Source organism: Bison bison, unplaced genomic scaffold, assembly GCF_000754665.1.
Source record: "Bison bison bison isolate TAMUID 2011002044 unplaced genomic scaffold, Bison_UMD1.0 scf7180017864384, whole genome shotgun sequence".
NCBI lineage: Eukaryota > Metazoa > Chordata > Mammalia > Artiodactyla > Bovidae > Bison > Bison bison.
The window spans coordinates 17,653,643-17,674,737 of record NW_011494956.1 but is presented as its reverse complement, the minus strand read 5'-3'; the positions used below and the strand labels follow the sequence as shown (position 1 = coordinate 17,674,737).

Below are 21,095 nucleotides of genomic sequence, written 5' to 3'. Positions count from 1 at the left end.
AAGGAAATGGCAACCCACTCCAGTGTTCTTGCCTGGAGAATCCCAGGGACGAAGGCAGCATGACTGGAAACCTGCTGCCCTTCCTGACCCACCACAGTGCTCCCTGTCACAGGCTGCTACCCATCTCTGCAAGGGACAGGAGCCCATTCCTGACATTTCTGGGGCCCCGTGGAGGCCTCAGAGGAGGAAGAGGGGAGTCATAGATGCTGCTAATGAAGAAGAGGAGGAGGGAAAGGAAATTAACCCTTAGCTTTTAGTGGCTGGCTTTGAATAGCAGAGGAGTCAACCTCCTCTTCAGAATAGGAGGCCAGGTGACAAGTTTTGCCATCTGTGTCATCTCATGGGCAGAAACGGTCTTTATCTGTTTCTGAGGTGCCCTGGGTAATCTAGGGCATTGGCTAGAGCAGTGTGTATGTCATGTGGTGTTTGGACCAGCAGCACCAGTGTTGCCTGAGAAATTAGCAATGACCCTTCTTGTGTCCAACCACAGGTCTGCTGAGCTCCAGGATGCGGCTGCTGCTCTGTGTTTCAGCAAGCCCTCAGAATGATTCTGATGTGCATTCAACTCGGAAAACTATTGTGATAGGGGATCTTGAGATGAAACCAAGTGCTTACTTGGTTTGGAATTTCTTATGAGATAGAGCTAGGGGAGGTGTGGGGGCTTGGAGCATCACAGCATTAAGTGTGGGGTCACAGAGGCCCTGCACCACCTATCTCCGCAGAGGCTTCGGGGTGCAAAGCCACTCACCCCACAGGTTCTCCCCTTCAAAGGGAGCAGAATCTGGGATATATTGTCCCTCTTTCCTCCCTGCTTTCCTGGCTAACAGTCTTAGCTGAATTGAGTCTGTATCCCAAAACCTAAGGAACAGCATATAGTCATTCTGATTATAAAATATATGAAGTCCTAAAGAATTGTAATTGCTTCACGAGTGATTGAAATTTCCAAGAACTGCAGTGATATACAAATGTGCATCAATGAGGATGCTTGGAAGACAGTTCAGGGTGATGGAGAAGGTTAGATTGGAGTAGAGATGGAGAGGAGTTAATCCCGAAGCCACACACACACACACCCCCCCCAGATGACAATAGTTAATGCCATTTTGTTGAAATTGTTACAGCTCAAAGAAAGGTACTTTAACAGTGTTTGGCCACTGAAATGGTGTCATAGAGCCCAGTGTGGTAGGCAGGAGAATCTGCTTCACCAAGAAAGTGGCTCTAGTAGTACTCCTGCTGCTAGCAACATGGCCAGAAACCTATCCATGTAACTTCCCCTTCCCATTCCTAATGTACAGTATGATCGTATTAACACATTTCATCTCCTTCAATAGGTATTAGTACCCAAATGGGTATTACTGTTACCATTTCATTTATGAGAGATTTAGGATCCTGGTGATGCTGAGTGACTTATCTGAGGCAGTTTAGTAAGTGGTGAGGGAGGTCTTCCAATGCTATGTTGACTTCCAACTTGAATATATAGACATCTGAACTACAACAGCAAGAAAGGTGTGTGCATGTGTGTTGGGAGGGGGTGGGAGTGGGGGTAGTGAACCACATTACCCATGATTTCAGTCTCTAAACAGCCTTGGAGTTTAGGTCTTACTCAACAAGCACAATTCTGTCCCAGTACTGTGATAGACTACATCAAATGTCAATGGCGGTCCTGTAAAAATCAGGAGCAAGACAAGAATGCGCACACTCACCAAATACATTTGGCATTATTTTGTGAGTGAATTCAGTAAAATAAGAAAAGGAGTTTTTTTTTAAAAATTGAGGAAAGGAAGACATTAAATTGTCATCATTAAAAAATGGTATTACTCTAAACCTAGAAAATCAGAGACTTCACTTTAAAAAGGAAGTCATTAAAGTACTTTCTTTTGGACTTCTACTCAACAGAAATACTCAAACAGGTGGCTCCACCCAGTGCTCCCTCCCTGAGAGACTGACAGGTGAAGGTTAGCTGCAGTGGCTCTGGAGTAAATTTTAGGGAGGGCCTGGGAGGTACTGAAATTGCATCTTGGTATCTGTTGCAAGGTTATTACGTTGTGGCAGTGGTCAAGAAGTCAGATGCCAACCTAACCTGGAACTCTCTGCGAGGCAAGAAGTCCTGCCACACTGCAGTTGGCACTTCTGCTGGCTGGAACATCCCCATGGGTTTCTTACAATCAGACTGGGTCATGTAAATTGGGTAAGTGTGTTCTGAGTGGCGGTGTGCCTATGTAGGGGAGAAATTCAGTTCAACGAATGGCATAAGTGGGTGGTGGACAGGGGCTGGATAGACATGTGGGCAAGCTTCACATCTTCTTAGCAGGACCCCCCTTTCTCCTCCCCTCTTGCTTCCACGGAAGTGGTTTGGCTCAAAGAGCAGATCTCAGGGAAATACACCACTCTTTATGTCTTTCGTCTGGCTCATGGAAGCTAGCTCATGGCTTATGGCTAGACCTTCGGCCTTTATGGCTAGACCTCATGGAAGAGGCCTGTTGGCAAAACGAGAGTGGAGTGTAGAGTGGGGTGTAGGTGTGCGTGTGTAATGTGTGTGCTAGTGTGCATGTGTTGTTTTTCCATTTAAACTTGCTCTCTTTCTTTAAGTGTGAAAAAGGTTTATTTGGGGAGATATACACCTACACAGAGTGTGGGCCATCTCAGAAGATGAGAGACCTGAACCTGCCTTCTTAATTGAGCACGTCACACCAGTACGCTTCAGCTTCACCCTTTGAGTGCTTTAGCTTTCACCGCTCACCTCTTACATTTCTGTACTAGTCATTTCAGCCAATACCTAAAAGGCTCCTGCTCCCCTGCTTTCCCCAGCCGTGTGACAAGTCCCAGCCCTGCAGGAACCCCACCACCTGCTCTCTTGGCGCTCTGCCCCTGAGCAGCTTAACACAGGTGGAGGATGTCACAGGGCACAGCAGCTCATTCCATGCAGATGTTCCAGCCGCTGGCCTCAGCATCACCCATACCCCAGACAACTGTAGGCTCATGAGCACGCCTACTGTTCCTCTGCTCCACTCCCCGCACTTCCCAGTAACTACCCTAGTGTCCTAGTTGTCCATACACCTCCAGGCCACTCTCACCTGTCTACCACCCTTTCTGAGCAGATGATCTTGTCTGCCTCTGCAAGAGACGCTTGAAGCCATCAGGACAGTTCCCATCAATACCTCACCAACAAAGCCCAGGGCCCCTGCTGGCTGCATCTGCTTAGCAAGTCCTCCTACCCACATGGCTATCGGTCCCTGCCTCGACCCCCTACCCAGAGCTGCACCCTCAGTTACCATTTCTTCCTCTGGTATATGCAAATTTCTCTCAACCTGTAAATGCACCCAACATCTTTCATCTTGAAAAATCTTCCCTCTCCCTACCATCCCCTCTACGCTGCTGCTGCTTCTGCTAAGTCTCTTCAGTCGTGTCCGACTCTGTGCGACCCCATAGACGGCAGCCCAAAGAACACTGGAGTGGGTTGCCATTTCCTTCTCCAATGCATGAAAGTGAAAAGTGAAAGTGAAGTTGCCCAGTCGTGTCCAACTCTTCACGACCCCATGGACTGCAGCCCATCAGGCTCCTCCATCCATGGGATTTTCCAGGCAAGAGTACTGGAGTGGGGTGCCATCGCCTTCTCCACCTTTATGGCTAGACCTCTTAAAATCATGGTCTGAGCCATTCACCCCTGCACTCCCTGCTGTGGGTGACTCCCCTGTCTCATTCCACAGGGAGAACTCTGGTCAAGGCTACCAGGACCTCCGTGTTGCTCAGTTGGAAGGATGGGCTCCAGTCTGTTCCTCCATGAACTTTCTTTGAATCATCTTAAACCACTGTCTCCTGGCTTTTTGTGAAAACACACTAGCTTCTTTTTTCTCTTACCCCTACAAAGTCCCTCTTTCCCAACCTGGTTAATAAATGTTTGAGTTGCTTAAAGCAACTTTTTCCACTTTAAACTCAACCTCCAAGCACTCACATCTATGCCTACAGCCTAGATGACCATCTAAACCAATATTATACGTGCAAAGCTAGGCCCAGAGCAAGCACTAGATCAAGGTTCGCTGCTGTCACTGTGATTAGGTCAATATGCTGACAATGTCAGGTTTTGTCCCTAGCGTGGATTTCTCTTTGACCTCCAAACCTGCATATATTGAACTGCCTGTTTGACATTATCTAATCTTGTATTTGAAAAGTGCATTAAACCTAACCTGTACAAAATAGAATGCATTCTCCCTACCAAGCCTGGTCCTGCCCCAGAGCCACCCAGCTTGCTGGAGGCTCCCAGTCTGTACCCTGGCTCCAGCTGGAAACCAACCTGTCATCCCCGCATACTCATCCAGCCTGAGATTTTAGCTGTCCTCCCTCCACCTAGCTCCTCCCTCTGCTTTGGGAGACTCCAAGCTGCCCTCATGTCCCCTGGACTCCAGCAGTAGCCTGCTGCCTGCACCCCACATCTGTCTTGACTCACCCTGCTAGACCCTTGGCCCAACATTATCTAGCCTGTCAGAGGCTCCCCATTTCTTTACAAATGAAAACAAAATGTACACAAAGATGTAGACCGTCACACGTGGTCTGGACCCTGACCCTTCTCACTCACTGGATCCCTGAGTGGTTCGGGCCCAGGGGGCCTCCATTAAGCTCTCTGTGCTGTCTGCCCCCCCTCCCCCAACCCTTGCCCTAGCCCTTGCAGATGCTGCTCCCTGTCTAGGAAGCTCATCCTTTGCCCTTCACTAGAGTAACTCCTATTCATTCTTCATCTCTCCACTTGAGACCTCTCCCTGACTCCTAGGTCTGCACCAGGCTCCTTTATTTGTAGCTGTGGAGCCATATTCTTTTTCCCAGAATATGATGTGGAAATACAGTTATGGGGAAATGCTAATTCATGCTGTAGTTACTTGAGTTGTGACTGTCACCCCATGAACTTGGGCTCCAGGAGGGCAGGGCTTCTGTGGTTTCATCATAGTGGTACCCTGGGGCTCAGCATAGGGTTGGGCAGTTGGGCCTCTTGGGCTCCTTCCTGTCCTTCGAGTCATAACTGCAGATCTTGTAAAGATGGACAAGGGCAATAGAGATTGGAAAGTGTGCAGGACAGGGTCAACCAACCAAAACTTCCAATTTCGTCCACTCTCCTAGAGTTAAATCCGTGTCCATCCCTCCCCCTGCTGCCCTGTGCCAGGACTTCAGTGATCTCACAGACCCTTGTCCCAGCTTCAGCCAGGTCCCTTTTACTTTGCTCCAGCTGCAACCATTTTTATTTTTCTATTTCATAGGTGCTTATTTCTAATCATATGGTACTAAACACCTGAATGTGTCTTTATGTCACTCAGGCAATTTTAGCAACAAAATTTGAGGCTTTCTTGCCAACACAGGCAGGGAAAGCTAACCTCTGGTGTCCTCCTGTGCAGATGAGTTCTTCAGTCAAAGCTGTGCCCCTGGGTCTGATCCGGAGTCCAGCCTCTGTGCTCTGTGCAGAGGCAGCTTCAAGCCAGCCCACATGTGTGCTCCCAACAGCCACGAGCAGTACTACGGCTCCAGTGGGGCACTCAGGCAAGTAGCATCTGCCCACTGCCTTTTGCTTTGGTACCAACCCAGTGAACCTCTTGTCCTTTCTCCTTTCTCAGCACCCCACCATCTGGGTGCTGCATTTAGAAGGGGCCAGGACTGGAGAGCAGAAATGCAGATTCCCAGGGGCCCTGAGGACTCAGGTCCGGTCCCTTCCTGGAGCACTCTTGGGCAGAGCTGATGGACTCAGGGCGCCTGGGGAGGGGCAAGAATGATAAGCACAGGTCACAGCCCTACTTCTGCTTTTGATCCTTCCTTCTATATGACTGTGGACAAGTCACAGGATCTTCCAGAGCCCAGTTTGAGATCAAAGGAAGGACACTGAATATGTGCATTTTATACCTGTTTGATGAGTACATTTAAAAACATATTCCTGGGCTCCTCCATTCATTCAATAAATATTTTTTGAGCACATAGTAGGTGCAGGCGCTGTTCTAGGTAGGGTGGGTTAGAGCAACAGCAAGACACGCGGCCCCTGTGTCTCATGGGGGGAGTAACACAACGCATAAAGGATGATCACTTCCTGACTGTGGTAAGTGCTATAGGGTGTGTGTATGGGGGCGTGGGACCGAGGGGTGTGATGTGACAGTGACTCGGGGTTAATCTTAGAAAAAGTGGTCAGGGAAGGCCTCAGCGTCATGGAGGGGCTGTTAAATATTGAGGGTTAAATACTGAAAGGGAATCAGGCTTGAGAAAATCTGGAGAAGAATAATCCAGGAAGAAGGAACAGCAAGGACAAAGGCAAAGCTAGACAAATCGTGCTGTGCCTGAAGCCAGAGAAGCCCCAGAGAGAGCACTGGGAGGTGGGCCCAGGGAGGGGAGGCTGGGCTTGCAGCCACTGGCTGTTCTGCCCTTGGAGATCTGGCTCAGGAGGTAGAGTTAATGCTAACTATGGAGGGTCCTCGAGGCTGCTATGGAGTTGGGGCTGTGTGGAGAATGTGGGAGCGTCTATAAAGAAGGCTTCTAGTCATCACATGGCCAGACTACTTTGTCCCTCCCTCTCCAAAGCTTTGTCACTTTCATAAACCATACATAAATTACATATTTTCACAGATCCTACTGCATAAATATATGAAAAACATTAAACTGAGGCTAAAATATTTGAACTTTTCCTTCCACTGGGATGTGCATCGGTATTAAGGTCCACGGTCCCATTTTGGCATGATTATGATAGCGTCACAGAGACCTCGAGTTCTGTCCAGAACCTCGGGAGTTCCATCGTGAAGATGGGGATGCAAAGAACAGTCTTAGCTCTAGGCATCGCATTCTCCCCACCGCCTCCTGCCTGCCTGGGCTCTGCTTCCAGCTTCCTGTCTCCAGCATTCCTACTGACCTGAGATCCACTGATCCTGTTCTCACCCCCCACTATAAACCTTTCCCCCTCTAGACAACAGCATACGTTCTATAGCCAACCGTGATAATTATTCATTATTCCCCTGTGCACATCCTCAAATGCCAGTCACCTACTCCTGGCTGAACTGCAACCTGGGTTGGCTCCAACATTCCCCTTCGGTGCCAGGGCCTCCAAGCTGACTGGCCTCCGAGTAACGTGATGAGAAGCCAGTTCCAATGAGCCAGACCGTCGCTAGTCCGTTACCATCCCACTCTCTTACAAGACCATTCCATGCTCTTTCCTCTCCTCAGTCATCCAGCGTCTCTTCCTCCATCTATCACACTTTTGTTTCCTCCTTCACCTGAGAAAATTGAGGTCATCCAGATAGAAACACCAGTGTGCCACTGCCATATCTGTGCGTGTGCTAACCTCCATGCCAGTGGGCACGCTGCCACTCCTCCTCCTGGGGACGAGCAGGCCAACTCCTGCTGAGTCTGATCCTGTGCTGGCATCGCCTCCCCGCAGCCTGTTGAAGAGCGTTGCCCAGCATGCCTCTCCTCTTCCTCCTGTATCATCACATCTTTTTATCCACAGAATTACTTCCAGCAGCACACGAACATGCTGCTTCTTTCTCATCCTAAACATAAAGAAATAAGACAAACTTCTCCTGATCTCACTGTCCTCTGCAGCAACCTCCTGTTTCTCACTTCTTTACAACAGAAGTCCTTGAAGGAGGTTACTCTAATGTCCTTGCCCAGTTCAGTTTCTCTCCTTTCAGTCTCCCCCAAACCTAGTTCAAGAAACTGTTCACCTCTCCCTCCCCAACCAATGGAGTTGGTTTTCATTATTGTATTTAAATTATCTACAGAAGACATTCTTCCTCATTGTTGGCAAGTGGGAAGATTATTCCCACCATATCTGCCACTACCCAGCCCCCACCACTAACCCCCATGCACCACAGAAAGTCAATTCCTAGGCAGATTGATAAGAAGTTCAGGGTCCCCAAGGAGGAGAAAGGGGTCTGGGGCTCTCAAAGTGGAGATTGGGAGTCTGGAATTTTCAAGGAGGAGAAAAGGACAAACGTTTTTTTCCCTCTGCATTCCTTGAAGTGAAGTGAAGTCACTCAGTCGTTTCCAACTCTTTGCAACCCCATGGACTATAGCCTACCAGGCTCCTCCCTCCATGGGATTCTCCAGGCAAGAGTACTGGAGTGGGTTGCCATTTCCTTCTCCAGGGGAACTTCCCGACCCAGGGATCGAACCTGGGTCTCCCGCATTCCAGGCAAACGCTTATCCTCTGAGCCACCAGGGAAGCCCTAGTCTCAGTCAATTACACAACTCAGTTTAAACTCTGTACTAGAGATTATACAACTACAATATATCTGGCTGAAGGACAGTTTCTCCTTCCTGAATACCTCTGACTAATCCTGATATCTTAGAATGTATATTATGGGAGTGGGTCCGGAGGATCTTTCTATTGTCAAATTCTAATCTTGTTATCCTAAAATATAAATTGCTAGAGTAAGTCTGGTAAAATTTTCACAAACTTGAGACATTCTTTTGATTTATTGTAATAACTAATTAAAAGGTATATACCGCCATTGCTAACACTAGCAAGGGGGTACTCTTTCTGCCCCCTTCTGATATCTATGTCAGAAGCTTTCTCTATCCCTTTTATACTTTAATAAAACTCTATTGCACAAAAGCTCTGAGCAATCAAGCCTCATCACTGGCCCCAGATTGAATTATTCTCTTCCAGAGGCCAAGAATCCAGGCATCTTTTCGTGGGTCAGCAACAACCTTTCACCACCTTCCACCACACAGCTGAAACTACACTTTAAAAAAATCTATTTATCCGGCTGCATGGGGTCTTCATTGTGGCATGTGGGATCCTTAGATGCAGCATGTGAACCCTTGGTTCTGGCATGTGAGATCTAGTTCCATAATCAGGAGTCAAACCTGGGCCCCAGCATTGGGAGCAAGGAGTCTTAGCCTGTGGACCACCAGGGAAGTCCTGAAATTGTCCGTTGCAAATAAATCCAAAGCCCAGATCACTGGCACCACCCATCTCTTCCTCCTCTTGGATACATTTTCTTCTCTGGCTTCAGGACACCACACTTTCTTGGATTCCCTCCTTCTTCTCCTGTTACTGCATCTCAGCCCCTTTGCTGGCTCTGCTTCATTCCCTGACCCCTATGTATTGGCAGGCCCCGGGTCCAGCCTTGGTCTTGTCTCTTAATGCTCAGACTTTAGTGGTTTTATCTAGTTCTTGTTGTTGTTCAGTCGCCCAGTCATGTCCAACTCTTTGCAACCCCATGGACTATAGCATATCAGGCCCCTCTGTTCCTCACCATCTCCTGGAGTTTGCCCAAGTTCATGTTCATTGCATCAATGATGCCATCCAACCATCTCATCTTCTGACGCCCACTTCTCCTTCTCCATAGTAGTTCTATGTTGACAATCCCCAAATTTACATTCCTCTTCAGACATCTCTTCAAAACACCAGATGAAACTCCAAACTCATACACCTAACTGCCTACTGGGCATGTCCACTTGGATGTCTAATCACCAGGTCAAGTTTAAATGTCCCAAACTGAGCTTTTGGAATTTCACACACTCCCACCCAAACCAGCACCTCCTGCAGTCTTCCCCATCTCAGTTAAAGGCAACTCTGTTTTTCCTTTTGGAAAAAGTCAAAGTCTTGATGTGTCTTAACCATGTCTCCTCTCTTTCTCTGAGGCCCTGTATCATCATATTATGTTATCTCTACCTGCAAAGGGTAACGAGAACTGACCTCATCACCCATCTCTGCTGATACCACCTTGATCTAAACCACCATTATCTCTTCCCGGATTATAACCCCTAACAGAAATCCATGTGTCTCCCCTGTCCCCCTCCCCCACCACAGTCTAGCTTCAACACAGCATTGAGGGTGATTGTCAGCCCAGTTCAGGGGGAATCTTCCTGCTCACACAACTCACGCCCTGAAGTTGTGTTGTAAAGTCCTAGCTGCTTCCAGTGTGACCAGGTGGATTGAAGGGGATGGGGAGGCCTAGACAGAACTCAAAAAATATTAACACTTGGTAGACCAAATAAGAGCCAAGAATTAGAAAACAATGTTACACAAAGGGAATTTTGTGTTCTTAGATTTAAAAATCACATTACAGTACTACTTAATACTGTGATCAATACAGGCTGGTTTATGTGATGAAAGACAAATCAGTGAAAGAGAAAAGACTTCCAAGACAGATACATAGACATATTATGTTTAGTCTAAAACAAAGATGACTGGAGAAAGGATGGACTTGGGACATCAAATAAAACAAGTACAATGAATGGGCTCTGGTGACCCAGGCGGGAGCAGATTCAATAGTGAGTCAGTCCCCTAAGATGACTGGCAGGGGTCAGGGAGTCCTGTGCAGGAATGCTGATGGTAGGTGCTATGACGCTCTTAGGTGTTTGGATGACTTTAGGGGAGAGGCCCATTGCTAAGGGCAGTGTAGGGTCAAGGCAAGGCTTAGTGTTTGTTTATTTTTTCAAAAAACCATAAATACTGATGGAAAGAGACCAGTGAAGAGGGTTATAGAGGGGAAAGAGGATGACTGCCATGGAAAGTGCCTGAGTGTGGGTCGAGGTGGGGTGCAGAGCCCCTGGGGAGGAGACTTTAGCTGGAGGGAGGCCTTCCCTCCTCCTTTGTCCCTGGAGGGCAGGAGAGTGCTAGAGTCTAGGGCTGCCAGATTCAACAGAAGGATGCTGAAAGGAAGCCCACATGATGATCTCTTTATTTCTTCTGTGAAGCCAGAGTACATGACAGAGTGTAAGTGTTGTGGAGGGGTGTATGGAGAGACAGAGGTTTACAGGAAGTGGGAGAACATTTTGGGGTCCCTGCTCTGTAGAATGGCTTACCTGGTGGCTCAGACAGTAAAGAATCTGCCTGCAATGAGGGAAACTTGGGTTTGATCCCTGGGTTGGGAAGATCCCCTGGAGGAGGGCTGGTGACCCATTCCAGTATTCTTGCCTGGAGAATCCCCATGGACAGAGGAGCCTGGTGGGCTGCAGTCCATGGGATCACAAAGAGTCGCAGGGACACTGTCTCAGGCACTGGTCTCTCATACTCACTTGAGCACACTTCCACAGGGCTTATTCAAACCCAGAGGGCTGAACCCCACTCCAGAGTTCCTGAGCCAGTGAGTCCAGGGCCCAAGAATGTGCATTTATAACCCGTTACCAGAGTTGCTGATGCTGCTGGTCCAGCCCACTCTTGGAGAGTCACAGGTCTAGAGTGGAGAAGGGATGCCAGAATGTCCAGGTGAAGTTAAGGATCGGGGAGCTCTTGTCTACCTCACTGCTGAGGTGCAGACACACCTGAGACGGACGATTGGGCTCATGAATGAGCCTGGGATTATTGGGGGGAGGTTGTTAAGACAAAGAAATAGGACAAGATTGCTTAGGAAAATTTCTGGGAGTAACTGATTCTAGTGAAGGATAGAGGGGCCTGATGATGGGACAGAGAAAACTGGAGAGGTGTTCCTAAAAATTAATAATATCAATTTCCAACTGAGTGAATGTCACAAAACTTATTTTTAGTGTGCTCAACGTTTCTCCCAAAGCATGCACCTCAAACACTGAGAAACATTTTTCAGGAGATTAAGCATGAAAAATATCTCGTGATGCATGCACATTAACTTTTGTTAAGGCTGTGTAGACACATAAGGTGTGACAAGGCTCCTTCAGAATCACATCTTCCACACTGATTTTAATCTGTGACATGAGTTTTGATCCAGCCAGAGAATTATCTTTGGATAGCCCTGTTAATAGAACACAAGCATCTCCCGTGGAGAAACCAATCACTGTTTAAGGAAGCAAGCAACGGGTATCTAACAGTGGAATCTAAATAAGCAGATTTCTTTTTCTAGGACATTTCTTCTGAAGTTACCAGGGACAGCAGGCATTAGAGCAGTGTGTGTGGAGTAAGTGGGCCATGGTAGATGTGCCCAGTTGCCTGGGGGAGGGGGTGGGAGCTCCCAGGGATTCCGTCTTGGAGCAGCTCTCTCCCGCCTCTGTGGGTCCTCCTTGCTGACCTGGCCCTCTCTGTGCAGGTGTCTGGTTGAGAAGGGAGATGTGGCCTTTGTGAAGCACCCCACGGTCCTGCAGAACACCGACGGTATGGACTGGCACTGCCCTTTCCTCCCTCAGGAAAACTCAGAGTCCTTCCTGGGAAATCACTCCCCAGGCAGTCATGTTGGTCCTAACATTCTTTATTTAGGGAATGAAAAAATTCTTCATGTCTGCTCAAACTGGACAGGGTTGGTTATCACATTGGCCTTGAACCCAACCGACAAACACACAAAGGCCGCAGTCCATAGAAGCATGTCTGGCTGTCTTGATTTTTATGCATTCTTTGTATTTTCTGGACACAAGTTTTTGTCAGCTATATGTAATGCACATATCTTGTCCCTCTTTGAAAATACTTGCCTTTAACTTTTTTTTTTTTTGGCCATGCTGTGAGTCTTGTGGGGTCTTAGTTCCCCACCAGGAGTTGAACCTGCGCCCAGCAGTAGAAGCCTGGAGTCCTAACCATTGAACCATCAGGGAATTCCCTGCTTTCTTAATGATGTCTTTTGATGAACATTCTTCATTTTAATATAGTTTTCATTTTAATATAGTTTAATCAGTCGATCTTCTCTTTTTTGACTAGCACTTTTCAGGCCTGTTGAGGAAATCTTTGCCTTTAACAGGACTGACAAATGAATTTATGAGTTTATGAATGTTTCTCTTCCATTTTATTGTAAAGGCTTTATTGTTCTGTTTGTGCCTTTGTGATTCTCCCAGGCACTGGTGGGCAGTCACACCCCCCAGTGAGGGTGCCTTGACTGAAGTCATTAGCTGTGACCCCTCCACCTCTTCTCTCTCTCCAGGAAAGAACCCTGAAGCCTGGGCGAAGAATCTAAAACCCGAGGACTTCCAGCTGCTGTGCCTCGATGGCTCTAGGAAGCCTGTGACCGAGGCTCAGAGCTGCCACCTGGCCATAGTCCCAAGTCATGCTGTGGTCTCGAGGAAAGATAAGGCAGATTTTGTCCGCAGAATGCTCTTCAACCAACAGGTGTGGGAATTCAGTCCTCATCCCCCACATGAATGCTCAGCTCACTTGCAGAGCTGCACAGACACACCCCAGCTCAGTTGCACACTCTTTCTCCCTGGGCAGTGGAGCCTGCCTCTGATGAAAGTGGGAGGCTGGTGGCTGTGCTCACTTCTTGCTCTGGGGCTGTCTAGAGTATCCCAGTGGACTGGAAGAGTCCAGACACATGGGCATCTCAAGTGTCTCCCTGAGACTGAGCAGAGTCATGGTACCTCCTGGGCTTGTTCTGTCCTGGAAATAAGGGAGTCAGCCCAGGTGCCCTTCCCACCAGGCAGGGCTACATGTTGGAAAGGTGAAACAGGGATTACTCTGCCTGACCAAAAGAGGATCTCACTGTGTTTCTTGAAGCTGGGCAAGCTGAGCACTATTTTGGGCTTCATGAAAGTCGAAGAGCCAACATTCAGATAACTCATAACCTCTATAGGCAGCCAAAAAGGGCTGACCCTAGGGAATAGTGGCTGCCTGAATCAGATGATCTTTTTTTTTTTTTTTTGATCCCAAAGCCTCATCTGCCTTTTGCCCAAGTGCACCCTATTCCTGGAGGAGCCCCAAATGAGTAATCTATATCTTAGCATATGCTGTTGACACATCCTGGTTAAAGGATGATGACCCAGAGGCAGCTGGCAACACAAGAGGCTCTTCGACTTGGGCTTTTGAAGGGATGGTTCCATCCAGGGTAAGCTGCCATCTCCACTACAAGGGAAGTGGACAAAGGAAGTAGGGGGGAGAGGCAGGAAGCAATGGAAATGATCAGTGTCTGGGTCAGGTTCAGAGAACAGAAGATGCAAGGTAGCAAGGGATCTGGTCACAGGAAAACATGTAAAGATGACTCAGAGAGTTGAAAACATCCACCAGTTGTTGGTGGGATAGTAATAGAGCAGTGAATTTGGGGCTCTTTTTATTTAGCAGTTGCTTTACATACATTGGGCTTCCCTGTATTCTTTATCAGATAGTGAAGAATCTGGCTGCAATGCAGGGGATGCAGGTTCGATCCCTGGGTGAGGAAGATCCCTTGGAGAAGGGAATGGCTACCCACTCCAGTGTTTTTGCCTGGAGAATTCCATGGACAGAGGAGTCCATGGGGTTGCAAAGAATTGGACATGAGTGAATGACTAACACTCTCACTTTTTGCATATATCATGTCAGTATCTAATGTAATTACCTCCATTTACAAATGAGTAAATTGAAGTTCAGGTGTTTCCACCTTGGTGCAGTGGGAAACCATTTGTGGCACAAGAGATGCAGTTTTGGTTGCTGGGTTGGGAAGATCCCCTGGAGAAGGAAATGGCAACCCACTCCAGTATTCTTGCCTGGAAAATTTCATGGACAGAGGAGCCTGGTGGGCTCTAGTCCCTGGGGTCCCAAAGAGTCAGACACGACTGAGTATGCACACGTACAAACTGAAGGTCACTGAGCTCAGTCAAGAATTTTCTTAAGTCACATGATGGGAAAAGCTAGGGCCTGCCTTTGAACCCAGAGGACTTTTTGCCATTTTGTTCCAGTGCCTCCTGAGCTGTTGCTGTGTCCCAGGGTTGCCAGGGGCTGGAGCCGAGCAGGCCAGCAGACTTGGGGCTTCTGATGCAGAACACGTGGCCCGGGCTGCTGGTCACTTACTTTCTGTCTGTCTGTCTGACCCAGGAGCTCTTCGGAAGAAATGGGTTTGAATACATGATGTTCCAGCTGTTTAAATCCCCAGCCAAAGACCTGCTCTTCAGTGATGACACGGAATGTCTGGCTAACCTTCAAGACAGAACAACTTACCAAAAATACTTAGGGCCAGAGTATCTTCAGGCTATTGCTAATGTGAAGCATTGCTTACGCTCTGGTGAGTAGAATAAATACCGAGGAGCAGTTACATGTGCGTCAAGGCAAACATGTTTGTCTTAAAGATGACCTTGTGCCAAGCCTGGGCCAGTACCAATAGGAGCATAAAGATTCAGAGGGCTTGCTCCTGGCCCTGCAGGAAGATTCAGGCTTACCAGGGAAGCAACTCAATTAGGCAACTGTATAAGATACTACCTGAAAAGGCCAAATTGTTTGAAGGAGACAGAGGGTACAGCAGAACTAAAGATCTTTTGCAAATTGAACTTGTTTACATGTCCTTGTCTGTTTTCTTTGGCTACTAGAATGAAAATGTGTGTTAGCATTTCAGTGCAGGGAGAAGGTTGGAAATGACACATATACCACTCACAGAGGACCAATTTGCAAAGATTTTAAGTAAAACCTATAGATAATACTTTATACAATTTAATAGAAACAAAGTATTAGCACTAAGTAGGCCATTTCTACATATATACATACATGGAAGTAGCACTAAGTATATCATTTCTCTCTATTTTTGTGTATTGTAGAAATGGCACAGCTACCTCTAAAAGAAATAAGTTGGAGAAATAAAATTAGACCTGGAATAATCAAATTATTGGGAGTATGCCTGAATTTTTGTTAAATTATATCATGTGTTAAAGATGAGAGCAGGAGAGGAAAATGTAGATGTTTAAGAATAGCACTGACATCAGTTAGAGGGATGAGAGAGAAATTTAAAAAGAATATTTATTATCTACCATTTACTTTTAGAAAATAGGAAAAGGATCGTGTTTAATAAGCCCAGGCAGTACCTGACGATCTTTCTCTTATGTTACCGCTCACAGAACTTCTGGATGCCTGCACATTCCATGGAAATTAAAAACTGATCAAAGTGGGCAAACACAGAGATGCTCAGAGCCTGAAAATACAGTGGGGTCACATCCTCACTTGTCTGCGTGGTGGGTCTGTGTTAACATCACTTGTCTTTATAATTGTGTACTGTAACTGATGCGAAAGTTGGAATGAATAAAAATTATTGTGTCTTCTCAGAAAACCATGAAATGTTCTCAGATTTTTAGGGGGAGGGCAAGAGAATGATTTCTTTATGCTACAATTGTGCTTGTGAAAATTTAGTATTTATTAAATTATATGTATTTTAAAGACCTCTGCAAGACTAACTCAACTTCCCTGTCTATTCTTTGATTATTTTACCCAAGAGTCAACTCACTTAAATTGAATTTAAGCAATAAATCTGTCTGAAGGGAGTCTTTGAGTGGTAATTATAAGTGTGCAAAGAAAGCATCAGTATGTGCAGTATCAAGGACTTACATAATGAAAATAAAGAAGAAAGAATGAGTTTGTGCATTTTAAAGGTATATTCATGTATTTAAAATTCATAATTTCAGGTAGAATTAAACTCCTGATCAGATTAATTGAAAAATATCAAAATTACTGTAAAAATCTAATCCTACTATCCTTCCTCACTCAATTTCCTGAAAGTGTGATTTACATTTACTTAAGTGAGTTTCTTGTCAGAGATTTTACCATTTCTGTTATTGCCATGATTCCAGCCTATGGTGGAATAAACATTGTATGGGAACCCAAGTTATATACTGTGAAGTACAGTTTGGTGTTTGGACCTTTGCTTCTGCCTGTGAAAGAGTAACGAGTACAGAATTTGCTCCTCTTCCATAAACAACTAAAAAACTGGGGAATAATATGTTGCACAAATGTTTTTAAACACTGGACGATAATAGTGCAGGACTATATGATCCTTGAAAGAGGGCAAAGAAAAGTGGTGAGCACAGTGATGACCTTAGTCTTTGCCTAGAGGAAATTTCCAGATGAGAGCAAAGGGAGGAGGAACCCACAAGAGCCCATCATGTTTGAGTTGAGGAACAAAGATAGGAGTTTGGGGAAGCCAAAGTGACTGGAACTTGATTGGCATACAGCAGAGATACGTACTGGAATCTGTTTGAAATGCTTGGCCAAATACTAATCTTCCTGTGTGTAAAATGAAACTGAAGTCTGTCAGGCTAGGCAGAGAATGACTGTGAGAGATCTAGAAGCTGAACAATGCCCAGGGCTCCCATAAGACCAGGAATCAATTACGGTCCTAACCAACCAGTGTGAAGAGACCCCACTGAACACCTAAGCTTTTCACTGAAGGCAGCTGGGGTGAAATAGCTGTAAATTAAGGCCTGCTCCCGGAGAAGGCAATGGTACCCCACTCCAGTACTCTTACCTAGAAGATCCCACGGACGGAGGAGCCTGTGCAGTCCATGGGGTCGCTAAGAGTCAGACACTACTGAGCGACTTCACTTTCACTTTTCACTTTCATGCATTGAAGAAGGAAATGGCAACCCACTCTAGTGTTCTTGCCTGGAGAATCCCAGGGACAGGGGAGCCTGGTGGACTGCTGTCTATGGGGTCACACAGAGTCAGACACGACTGAAGTGACTTAGCAGCAGCAGCAGCAGCAAGGCCTGCTCCATAACTGTCCTTACTGAGAGTGACAGTAACCCTTGTGGGATAAACCAGATCTGCAAGTCACTTACTTGACTGTCCTCTAAAATAAACCTCAATATTCACTAAAGGAATACAACAAAATCTCAACAGGATGGCGTGCATAATATCTAGATGTGGCATGAGAAGATTATTAGATGTGTAAAGAAGCTCAAAATGTGACCCAGAGTCATCAAAAAATCAACCAATGGAAACACACCTAGAAACCACAGAGATGATGGTATTCGGACAATGAACTTTGAACAGTTGTAATAAACAGGCCTAAGGATTTAAATGAAAACTTGAAGGAGAATTTCCTGCCCTCTAATGGTTAGGACTCTGCCCTTTCACTGCCAAGGGCCCGGGTTTGCTCCCTGATGGGGGAACTAAGTCACACAGCCAAAAATAAATAAATGAATAAGTGAATAAATAAATGAACATAGCAAAGAAAAACCTGTTAGATTTTTTAAAGAATTAGTGACAAATATACAGTGGCAAAGTTTGTGTTTCGAGGAATTTGTTTCATCTAAATTGTCTATTTTTGCCATAAAATTGTTCAAAAGATTTTCTTATTCTTTTAGTATATATGAGATGTCTAGTGATATCTCTTCTTCCATTTTCCTGCTAGTAATTTGTATTTTCTCTCTTTTTTCTTGACCCATGTAGCTATAGCTTTATCAATATTCTTGAACTTCTCAAAAATTAATTTTTATAAATTTTCACTACTATTTTTTAATCTCACTTTCTGTTCTTAGCCTTCCTTCTACTTATTTTTCATTTATTTTTCCTTTTTCTCTTAGATTCTTAAGGTGCAGGCTTATATCAATGTTTAGAACATTTTATTTTTCTAATACAGGTACTTAAAATTATAAATTTCCATCCAAGCACTACTTTAGCTGCATCCCTAAATTTTGATATGTTTATTTTCATTATCATTGAGGTAAATTTTTTCCAGTTTTTCAAAGATTACTTCTTTGATCTGTTGATTATCTAAGAGCTATTTTTAATTTCCAAATATTTGGCAATTTTCCAGATATGCTTTTGTAGTTTATTTCTATGTTCCAGGTATACTTTTTTTTTTTTTAATAGATATTCTTAATTGTTTGGTATAGTTCTGTAATATGTAGTATAGTATTATAAGTAGCAGTTAGGTCAAGTTGGTTCAACTTATTATTCAAATCCTCTGCCTTGACTCATTTTCTATCAACTTTTTGCATTAGCTACTGAGAGAAGACAGTTAAAGTCTCCAACTAAAAGTATGAATTTTCTCATTTCTTCATCCAGTTTGATCAGACTGTGCGTTATATATTTGGAGGTTTTGTTAGGTACATACACATTTAGGATGTCAGGCTTTCTTGATGAACTGACTCTGTTACCATTATGAGATGTCCCTAGTTGTCCAGTAACACTTTTTCTCTTTAAGTTTATTAATTGGATATTAATATGACTCTTTCTTCTGATAGTTTCTTCTTGGTTTATTGTATTACATTCTTTTACTTTTAATCCATGTTTATTTCTATTTAGGAGGGCTTCTTACAAAGAAATATAGCTGTTTTTTTTTTTTCATTCAGTGTGACATTCTTTTTTCTTTTAAATGAAGTGTTTAGTTCATTTATGTATAACATAATTGTTGATGTTTGTTTTCTGTCTCATCTGTTCTTTATTCCTTATTTCCTCTTTTCTGCCTTCTATTGGATTAATTGAATAATTTTTAGTATTTCACTTTATGTTCTCTATTAGTTTGTTATTCTCTATTGGTTTATTATTATTTTATTTCTTTGTTATTCTATAATAATAATTTTTCTATTTTTATAAATAAAAAGATATTTGTTTTAAATATCTTCTCGAAAGTTTGTAATATACGTATTTATCTTAAGACTGGCATCAAATAACTTTATATCACTTTGTGGATAACATATTGGGTTGGCCAAAAAGTTCATTTAGGTTTTCTGTAACATCTTATTTTTGGCCAACCCAGTAAGATCCTGTAATAGTGCGGCTCTACCTTCACCAGTGGAGTGTGGATAAACTTTTAACAACCGGATGTTCAAGGTAAAAAGGGCCCAGATTGGTATCATTTGCCAGTTTCACAGAGCACATTCCCTTGCCATGAATGATTTCAAACTATCAAAGTAATGTCAGAGATGAGAAGAGATACACAGACAGCCTTTGCAAGCCAGCACAAGCTAGCTGCACTACCTCCCTGACTTCTCTGGTTTATTTTTTGTGCTTTTATTATCAGACATTTTACTCCTACATATGTTAGAAACTCCACAATGAAATATATACAAAATAATAAAGGTGATAGTTTTACATCAAGCTGTCAATTACCTTTTAATGATATTTTAAAATGAATTTGGAATAGCTCTAGCTGCTATTTCAAATCCTAAAAGATGATGCTGTTAAAGTGCCACACTTAATATGCCAGCAAATTTGGAAAACTCAGCAGGGGCCATAGGACTGGAAAAGATTAGTTTTCATTACAAGCCCAAAGAGGGGCAACGCCAAAGAATGTTCAAACTACTTCACAGTAGCACTCATTTCACATGCTAGCAAGGTAATGCTCAAATCCTCCAAGCGAGACATCAACAGTACATGAACTGAGAACTTCCAGATGTACAAGCTGGATTTACAAAAAGCAGAGGAACCAGAGATGGAATTGCCAACATCCATTGGATCATAGAAAAAGCAAGAGAATTCCAAAAAAACATCGACTTCTGCTTCATTGACTATGCTAAAGCCTTTGACTGTGTGGATCATGACAAACTGTTGAAAATTCTTAAAGAAATAGGAATATGAGACCACCTTACCTGTCTCCTGAGAAACCTGTACGCAAGTCAAGAAGCAACAGTTAGAACTGGACATGGAGCAACCAGTATTACTGGTTCAAAATTCAGAAAGGAGTACATCAAAGTTGTATACTGTCACCCAGCTTGTTTAACTTATATGCAGAGTACATCATGCAAAATGCCAAACTGGATGAAGCACAAGCTGGAATCAAGATTTCTGGGAGAAATATCAATAACTTCAGATATGCAGATGACACCACCCTTATTGCAGAAAGTAAAGAGGCATTAAAGAGCCTCTTGATGAAGGAAAAGAGGCTTAAAACTCAACATTCAAAAAACTAACATCATGGCATACAGTCCCATCACTTCATGGCAAATAGGTGAGGAAACAATGGAAACAGCCAAAGATTTCATTTTCTTGGGCTCTAAAATCTCTGCAGATGGTGACTGCAGCCATGAAATTAAAAGACGCTTGCTCTTTGAAAGAAAAGCTATGACAAACCTACACAGTGTATTAAAAAGCTGAGACATTACTTTGCCAACAAAGGTCCATATAGTCAAAGCTGTGGTTTTTCCAGTAGTCATGTACGGGTGTGAGAGTTGGACCATAAAGAAGGCTGAGCACCGAAGAATTGATGCTTTCAAACTGTGGTATTGGAGAAAACTCTTGAGAGTCCCTTGGACTGCAGGGAGATCAAACCAGTTAATCCTAAACGAAATCAATCCTGAATATTCACTGGAAGGACTGATAGTGAAATTGAAGCTCCAATACTTTGGCCACCTAATGTGAAGAGTGGACTCATTGGAAAAGGCCCTGATGCTGGGAAAGATAAAAGGCAGGAGGAGAAGGAGACAACAGAGGATGAGATTGTTGGAATGGTGTCATCGACTCGATGGACATGAGTTTGAGCGATCTCTGGGAGATGGTGAAGGACATCGCGTGTTGCAGTCCATAGCATTGCAAAGAGTCTAACATGACTTAGCTACTGAAC

At 44.5% G+C, this 21,095-nt stretch overlaps 1 protein-coding gene across 1 annotated transcript in view; it reads left to right on the top strand.

Moving 5' to 3' along the window:
- Positions 1–16,414, top strand: part of LOC105001834 (inhibitor of carbonic anhydrase-like) — a 44,225-nt gene extending 27,811 nt beyond the window's left edge. The window contains 7 exon segments of the mRNA XM_010858285.1: positions 2,032–2,155; positions 2,157–2,185; positions 5,379–5,520; positions 11,967–12,031; positions 12,786–12,970; positions 14,645–14,831; positions 15,655–16,414. Coding sequence (XP_010856587.1) covers positions 2,032–2,155; positions 2,157–2,185; positions 5,379–5,520; positions 11,967–12,031; positions 12,786–12,970; positions 14,645–14,831; positions 15,655–15,689 — 767 coding nt within the window. The 3' untranslated portion in view covers positions 15,690–16,414.
- The last annotated feature ends 4,681 nt before the right edge of the window (positions 16,415–21,095 follow it).